The sequence below is a fragment of the Macaca fascicularis genome, chromosome 7, assembly GCF_037993035.2.
Source record: "Macaca fascicularis isolate 582-1 chromosome 7, T2T-MFA8v1.1".
NCBI lineage: Eukaryota > Metazoa > Chordata > Mammalia > Primates > Cercopithecidae > Macaca > Macaca fascicularis.
The window spans coordinates 12,080,833-12,089,855 of record NC_088381.1 but is presented as its reverse complement, the minus strand read 5'-3'; the positions used below and the strand labels follow the sequence as shown (position 1 = coordinate 12,089,855).

At 42.7% G+C, this 9,023-nt stretch overlaps 1 protein-coding gene across 25 annotated transcripts in view; it reads left to right on the top strand.

Annotated features, from left to right (window-relative positions):
- Positions 1-7,736: 7,736 nt before the first annotated feature.
- DPH6 (diphthamine biosynthesis 6) overlaps positions 7,737-9,023 on the top strand; it is a 452,678-nt gene continuing 451,391 nt past the window's right edge. For all 25 annotated transcript variants that reach the window (XR_012414756.1, XR_012414753.1, XR_012414752.1 and 22 more), the window contains exon 1: positions 7,737-7,783. Coding sequence is in view for 4 of the 25 variants with exons in the window: in XM_073995460.1 (XP_073851561.1) it covers positions 7,761-7,783 (23 nt within the window). In the remaining 21 variants the exon portion in view is untranslated. The remainder of the gene's footprint in view (positions 7,784-9,023) is intronic.

Sequence of the window (9,023 nt, the reverse complement as noted above, 5' to 3'; positions counted from 1 at the left end):
CGCTCACTGCAACCTCCCCCTCCCGGGTTCAAGCAGTTCTGCCTGCCTCAGCCTCCTGAGTAGCTGGGTTTATAGGCACATGCCACCATGCCTAGCTAATTTTTGTATTTTTAGTAGAGATGGGGTTTACCCATGTTGGCCAGGCTGGTCTTGAACTCGTGACTTCAGGTGATCCACCCACTTCGGCCTCCCAAAGTACTGGGATTACAGGCATAAGCCACCACGCCCGGCCCTTTTTGAGTATTTTTATACGATTCCATATATAATCTTTCCTTTATCTCCTTTATGACTTATTAATGATAACCCATTGTTTTTAAATTTTTTAATGTTTGCTTCAGAATTTGCATATGACAGGTGCTATGATCAGTGTATTTATATATATTTAATCTTCATCTAATTAGGAGGTATAAATAACCCTATCGTACAGATGAAGAAAAAACATCTTGCTGAAATTACAAGTTAATGTCTCAGAAACAGAATTCAAACTCAGATTTGTCTAACTTCAAAATGTACTTTGTAGTACTGGGGATATACTGGAATAACCCTTCAGTCTTTTATATAGTCAATTGTCTGTAAAAAGGACACAGGCCAAACAATGAACTGTTAACATATTTTACATTATGGAATATATACATGGAAACTGTAAGGAGGTAACGGCTGTAAACATAATGGATTGACAGAACTTGAAAATAAAGTCAAGACTGTGGTCTCTGAAATGGAATAGAGTAAAACAGACGATGAAGAAATGAGCTATTTGCAGAGGTAATAACTTACCCTTAAGGTAAAGTTTCAAATATCTTTTTTTTTTTTTTTTTGAGGCAGAGTCTTGCTTTGTCGCCCAGGCTGGAGTGCTGTGGCACAACCATAGCTCACTGCAGCCTTGACCTCCCGAACTCAAGCAGTCCTCCCACTTCACCCTCCCAAGTAGCTGGAACTATAGGCACATGCCACCACACGTGGCTAATTTTTTTTTTTTTTGGTAGAGACAGGGTCTCACCGTGTTGCCCAGGCTGATTTCGAACAACTAGGTTCAAGCAATCCTCCCACCTTGGCTTCCCAAAGTGCTGGGATTATAGGCATAAGCCACCATTCCTGGCCTTAAAATATCTTATAACATTGGGTCCACATTTGCACAGAGCAGCTGGAGCCAAGTGACGAGTGAACAGTGGTTTGCCACAGTTCTCGCCATTTCAAATTGCCTTATACCAAGCCATTTCTCTCACTTATGTTATCTGCCTAGTTCCTAAAGCTTTTGAATTTGTTACTCTCCATTATGGAATAAAGAAAAAGATTTCTAAAAGAGATAGAATGACTCTCAGGTCTATAATGTTTAGCAATTACCTCATATATCAATCCATGTAATACAACACAACAATTCGAGTCTTTTAGAAAAAAAGAGTTGATCAGCTTAGAAGTACAGAAAAAGGAGATTCAAGAGGTCAGTGATGGTAATTCCCTTCCAAACATATCTTAGAATATTTAGTCAAAACAACCAGCTGTCCATTTCAATGGAAGATACAGTATAGTGGTTAAGAGCTAGACTGCCTAGGTTTGAATATTGGTACTGGCACTTACTAGCTTTAGGATTTTTGGGAGACCGTTTAACATCTTTGTGCACAGTTTCCTCATGTGCAAAGGAGGATAACAAAGTATCCTACTTCATAAATTTGCTGAGGCATTTAAATGAGTGACTGGCCCATGGTAAGCTGTAATTATTAATATAAATACATCAGATACTCATATCCTGATGCCCTAAAATTTATGATCCAAATAATTACTTAATTCCTTTTTTCTTAAATCCTTACCAGGCAACTTCTGATGGCTTCCTGTATGGCATGACTTTAAGCAGAATGAATTTAAATCCTTTCAAGGTTTCTGAGGAGTAACCACCTGTAGCATTCTTGATTTGATTATCTGAGTCTTTATCAATCAGTATATCGAGATGTGCTGCCAAGGAAGCAGAATTCAGTGACAGCTTGCAACTTTTATTACCAGCAACAGTGTTTGGCTATGGAGAGTTTTTCTTAAGTAAACTGGCAAAGAACGGAGGTTTTCTGAGGCTGATTTTCTGTTCACCTATTTTGCTGGCCCTACAAACTAATCCAAAGTCACTCATATGCAACAGTCTCAGACTGTAGGAAGTGAGCTCACAATGCCTTTGAAAAGTGAATCTTGAGCAAGTCATTTTAATATATTGCAAAACGAATTACTTTAGACTGCACTGATCAAAAAAAAAAAGTCTTTTAATTTATTGACATTTACGGGGCTGAAGTTACCTTTACACTATCCATGTGGAAAATTATGAATGTAAGGGTCTTGGTAAACCAACTGTCCTTAAAATTTGAGCAAATTACATGTAGGTAAATAAATACTACCAGTTAAAAATGTTTCCTCTATTAACTTATAGTAAAAACACTTAGCCAGGATTCAATATCAGTATGTTAGTATGCTCAAGATTAGAGTATTTGTTTGGAAGTAAATTAAGGCATTTCCTTAAAAATAGTATTGTTTATAATTTAGACTTTCACAATTTTAGGTTGGTTCTCCTTCAAGTACTATTCTAAATTTGAATTAACTCTTTATCCTACATTTCTTACTCTAGCAGGGCACTCCAAATGTTCCCACATCTCATATGATTTTGTAAGAGTCACTGTCTTGCTCTGGCAGCCTTACAGGTGTTCCAATCAGCCTTACAGGTTCCACAGCACCTGCTGTGGAGAGCGCAGCTGACTGACAGCCTTCAACTGCCACACCTTTGGATCCACTGTGGAGTTCATGACAAGCCACGCTTCCCCTGGCTGCTTCCGGGCTTTGATTGAGCAGGTACTAGAACCTGGCCTTTCCTGTCTGCAAAGATTTAGCTGGCACCACTAGCAGAATGCCTCTCTAGTCACAGAATCCCACCTAGCAGGGTATTCACAAGAAAACTTACTTTATAGTAAAGGAGGTACAGGTAGGCCATGACCATGGGGTCTAATTGTTTTATCATATATTGTACTATTTAGGTGAAGTTGGCCTCATAGAGTACTGGAAAAGCCTACTTAAGTCACAGCTAAATCAGCAGCTCAGAGACAATAATCTGCAAGGATGGCATGACATCTCTCAGTATTTAGTATAGGTACTAATCAGAGATTTCTATATGACACTGTGTCTCTAGTAGGACAAATACATGGATCTAGGAACCAAAAGGTGAAATCACAAATGGCTATATTTACAATCACTCCTAACAACGCACTGGAGAACTCTGTGCTTCACCTCCCCCAACTCTGGGTTGAGTAGAATTACAGGTTTTCTCTCTTGCAACGGGGTAGAGCGGGCATCCATTGAACTGTAAGTTATGTACGGTATGACACTTTTGGCTCTTTGCAGCCAGGGGCCAGCAAGCAAGGATGATTGATTAGTATGAGGAGGTGGGGCCACCTTTACAACCTGGGGACAAGGAGAAATACACATGTGGAACTCAGACGATCCACTTGGGTGCCTCTTGGTATGCCCTTACCTAATTCTAACTGTGAATGGACACAAACTGCAGTCACGGACTGAGCAGAGTATGACGACAAAAGCCCAAGACCACTTAGGAGTGAAGTTTAGGTCATGCCACCAAGTAAGTCAACAAGATCTGCTGAAGTGAGAGCTGAGAGTGAGGGGAATATAGAGTGGAGAGTGGAGGACAGGGTAAGTACTAGTGTGGTCCCAGACCACCTGTGATGAGAGTTTGTCCTATTAACTTCCCTTCCCTAAGTTTATCCTAGAGAGGTTGACAGAAATCATGAAGCGACACCATGAACGTTATTATGAACTGACTTACAGTCTCCATCTACTGCACTTTTGGATTCACCACTGAGTTTGCACCAGACTAAGTTTTTCCTGCACTGCTCTCAGACAATGACTGAGCACGGCAGAGATACTAGAACTGGGCAATTCCTGACCAATTTGGAATTCCTCTAATGAACAACTTTGGCTTAGGACTCCCCATTGACCTGGCTGAGTCTCTCAGAATGACACTGCAAATAGGTTCTTTCAACCTATTCTTCCTTCCCATTCTTTTTCAGATTTCCACCCCCCTGCATTCCAATGGGAGTCTCCCTACCTTCTCTTGCTGGTCTCTCTTTGTCCTTCACAGGCATTTTCTCTAATCTCCTGCACATGTAATCCCGTCTTGGCATCTGCTTCTCAGAAACCTGTAGCTGACAAACTGGGTGTTGTTTTTAAATTTCGGCAAAAGAAAATGACACCCACAACGGTGACTAGAATGAAATAAGAAAGATTCTCAATGGGAAAAGTTAGAGCATAGCCGAATCTCTAGTTTTTAACAAGTTTTTCAGGGGTCAATAATTGCCCTGGTTTTGTTCAGTTAGCTATGAAAAAAAAAAACCTTCAAAAATATGTATGAATCTAAGAATAACTTTGATGGCTGGGTCAAGACCAATCAGACATCTGTTAATTTCAGAAATACCAATATGTCTATTGAACCAGAATGAATCGAACCTACCATTTTTATGGTGGCCTTGATAGGACATTCAAGCACAGAGCCTTGTATTGTAATTCTGAGAGAAAGGCACTAATGTGAGGAAATATAAAAATTTTTAATAAAGCACATGTTGCAGTGTTACATTAGGCAACCGGAAACATTCGTTAATTTAAATAATTCTGGTAGAAAGTTTTAAAAGGAGGGAATAGGTGCTGAGAGAAATTTTGTTCAAGGGGTAAAAAGGACCTGGAGAAGAGATACTTAATACAAGGTGCTAGGAAGAATCCAGGGGGAAAGCAACACCATCAAGCTAATAACTGGGTGACCTTGGAGGAATGGCCTCAACATATTTCCTAACATACAGTTTCATGCCAGGATATACACACTGTATATAACATACAGTTTAATACCAGGATATACACACTGTTTGTTGAGGATGTCTTACAATGAAGCATACAGAGTGCAGAGAGAAACAAAATACAATCCTAAAGATGTAGTTTTGGGAAGGTAACCTTTGAATCTTCTCTCTTTATCCCTCTTGGGAAGTGGCAAGGAAAAGATACCCCTTGGTGGAAAAGATATCCATTGGCATCTTCGGGAGTGCCTATTTTATCAAAATCACTCATCATGTTCATTACTGCTATTTCACACAATCTCCTGAAAAATGATGTCAAGTAGCCACAGGAACCTGCCTGGTTTTGAAATTCCTCATTTTGGTTTTCCATGACCCTGGATAACCTGGCCTCATCCTATTTATTCAACTTATTTTTCCTTCTTTCCCATATACCTTCCAAACTAGTCAAGCTAGTCTACCCACTGTTGTTCAACGCACCACTCTCATTCTTGTCTTGCTGTCTTCGTTTGGATGTTCCACCCACTCCGGTTCAATTCTGCTCATCTTTCAAGTCCCATCCTCATTCCAGGCATTACCCTGTGGGTTTGACTCAGGGGGCTCTTGCCATATGCATTACATAACTTGTTACTTTCAAAATACGTTCTCTTGGATTACTGCTGTAGGATTTAGTAAAAAATTATTTTAGGCAGATAGAGAGGAAAAGGGGTCCTTGGAAAGTTTTTGTCTCCTTTAAAGTAGCTCCAGAAGTGTTTCTTGTCTAGCAGGAAAGCCCCCGCTCTTAGAACCCAGCTGTCAACCTTTGATATGCAAATGAAAGCCATTAAAAACTAAGTCCACACAAACATGGCGATAGCCACCTTGTCCTCTTGGCCTTGCCCCTACTTGTGCCTGGCAACATGGTCACCCCCACATATCCCCACATTTGTAGAACATCAAGGTGACCTGCATTTGCATATTAAAAGGCTAGGGTGGGAGAGCCAAGTTTTTCCGTGGGCTACGGGAATGACATGCCTGATCAAACCAATCCCCTGAGCGCTATGCAAATCAGACACTGCCTCCTCCAGCCTCCTCATATACCCGGCTGTTAACGCGGCACTCGGGGTTTCCTCTCTAGGCTTTGGAGCCCACCTCCCTGGGTCTCTACAGGGGGGCGTCTTCCTTCTTTCTTCTCCCTTCTTTCTCGCCCATTAAATTCTCCACTCCTTAAAACCACTCCATGTGTGTCTGTGTCATTTTATCCAATTCGGCGTGAGATGAGAGCCCTGGTGCTCTTCCACTCATCGGAGCTGTATCATTAAAAGTGTGTTTCATGTATTTATCTCCCCCAAATAGACTGCAAACTTCTTAAATACTTGACTCATTTGGTAAATATTCATAATTGCAAAATCTTAAAGCTGCATGATTCTAGATGATGAAACTGATATGTAGATAGTCACCCATACTGAGTATTAGAGTTGAGAACATCAAAATAAAATTGAACGCTTACTATGTACCTGGCATAATTTTAAGTTCCCTACATATATTAACTTACTTAATTCATGCCTTTGGCATCATCTTTCATGACTTTCTTTCTCATATATCCCAAATCTAATCAGATTCTATTGGCTCTAACTTCAAAATAGAGCTGGAATCCATTTACTTCTCACCAAATTCACCATGCCAATTCTAGGCTCCGCCCTCTACTGGAACACTGTAACAGGTTCCTAATAGATGTATTCTCAACACTGCAATCCTTTTAAAATTTTAAGTCACACCTCTTCAATAGTCTGTGATGACCTACAAGACCCTATATAATCCTTCCCCTCCATCACCTTAACTTCCTCTCCACTACTCTCTGCTTTGCTCAGTCTGCTCCAGCAACATTGATCTGCCTTAGTCTTCCACAAACACACAACGCACCTAGAACCTTTGATTTTTTTTTTCTTTTTCTTGTCTGGAGCACACCCCAATCATATACACAGCTAATTCTCCTTAAGTTGGCTCAACTCTCACTTTATCAATAAGGCCTATATAGACACTATTTAATTCTGCAATTTGCCTCTCCACCTCTCTCCTCTCTCTCCCCGCCCCGCCCTTTCTAACAGCACTTCTCACTCTTCATAATACTGTTTACCTTTAAGCTATATATTGTCTGTTTTCTCCATCCCCATTTAAGCTCTATGCCGGGAATGCTGGGTTTTTATTTGCGGTTGTATCCACAGAGTCTAAAACAGTGCCCGGTACACGAAAGGCACTCAATACATACTTGGCAAATAAACTTAGAAGCTAGATTTTCTTTCTGCAAGGCCATTACTCTTTGGTGAAGAGCCCGGCCTGGCCTTGTCAAATAACAAGCTTGACCAAGAGCCAAAGCCACAGAGGGCCTAGAGGTGGGCGGGGGTGGCTAACCGCAGATTTAAAAATTACCTCAGCACCTGGGGATCTCAGTTTCACATCTGGACACAGGTTTGGAGGACTGAGGAGATGTACGTTAAAAAGCAAAAGTGTACAGTTGTTTCTGCGGGAGATGGGGGGAAGAAGGGCAAATTTCTTCTGTGCTTGCACGTCCATAAGTGTGTCAATTTGCAGCATTTGGGACGCTAAAGCCCCTCTTACCAAAACAAATCCAGCGCCCCCGGGCTTGGGCTCTGCAACACGGAGCTTGCCCTTCCCCGGGCAGCTTCAGTGCCCTCACTTAGGTGGTTAGGCCGTGCCTAAACATCATTCTTTTCTGGGCCGAGGTGTTCCTGTCACAGGGTCAAGGTGCCAACGTGCCGCACCCTCCGCGCTCAGGTGTCCTGCAGGCAGCCGCGGGGCTCGCAGCACCGATCCGCGGACAGGCGGCGGAGCGAACACCCGGGCGAGGCCCCGCGGTGCGTCACGGGAGCTGCGGCGGCGACCTCCTGGCTCCCGCCCCCGCACGCGCCCGCCGCACGCACGCGCACTGCGCTCAGCATGAGGGTCGCGGCCCTGATCAGGTAATGCGGTGCTGGAGCCGCCTCCCTCTTCCCAGGCCAACCTCTCGTCCCTTCCAGCCGCCCCTAGCGCCGAAAGAGTGGGTGTCTCTGCCTGAGCCGCGTGTTGGGGGTTCCGCGGCTCCTCTGAGCCACAGGAAGAGGCGGAGCCTTCGGTATTGCCGGCCCGCTTGTGCCTCGGTCCTGGGCTGGCGCGCCTCCTCCCCGTCCGTTGCTGCCTCTCTGGTCTTCCAGCCCTCAAACTTGGATTCCCATTGGATTCAACTGGGAAATTAAAAAAAAAACAAAACAAAAAACAAAAAAACTGGCGCCTGGGCTCCGCCGCCAGAGGGATTGGTTTAATTACTTCTCTGCGGCCCGGCGTCTGATTTTTTTCAAGCTCTAATGAGCCGTGAAGTTTGGAGCCACTACCTTGTTCCGCCAACTCAGTTAATAACCCTCGCCCTTTCCCCCTCGCTTTCTTCATCCTCTTCTGTAGTTCCCTTTGGTCAGCTGGGTCCGCCGTAGCCTGGGCTTCCTCCCTAGTTGTAACTGGTTCCGCCCCTCCCAAGAAGTCCACCCTTCCCTCATCTTCACAGATGTGGATTGCTTATGGCATGTGTGTGCGTCTGCCTTTGGGCACTCAAGTACAGAGATCTCTCTTCGTGGTAGAGACCGGATTGTATTAGTCTTATGCTAGATGCAGTTGCTGTTGCTTCGGACTCTCATCATTGCTTTAGAGTGACCTTACCGTATACTCTGTATTTCAAAAGGAGTTTGATGTCTGTAGTAACCAAATCATAAATTTAAGTGTCTAAATAAGTCCTATGACTGACAAACCAAAAGCAAACCTGCTTAAATATTTCCATACTCAATCTATAAACTGAGGCGGAAGGGAACACACTAACAACATTAAAAAGTTAGTTTAGACTACTTTAAATATTTGTTTCATGAGATTTTGCCCTGTAGAGTGTCTTAGATACAGTACAACGATACGTTTGCTTTTGTAATCCAATTGAAGATTTCATAAACGTTTTCGTTAAGTCCCTTAGGTAACTGATACTGGCTGGTTAACCATTGTCCTATTAAGGACTTGATATGACATTTCAAACCTACTACAGTGTCTGAAATATTCCAGTTCCCTTTCCTTCAGTGTGATTTTTAGGAGACTAGACCATAATGTCACAATAATTATTGTTTTTCAGTAAATGTCCTCTGTAAAATGAATGATTAGGCTTTAACCATTGTGTCTCATTTTAGAATT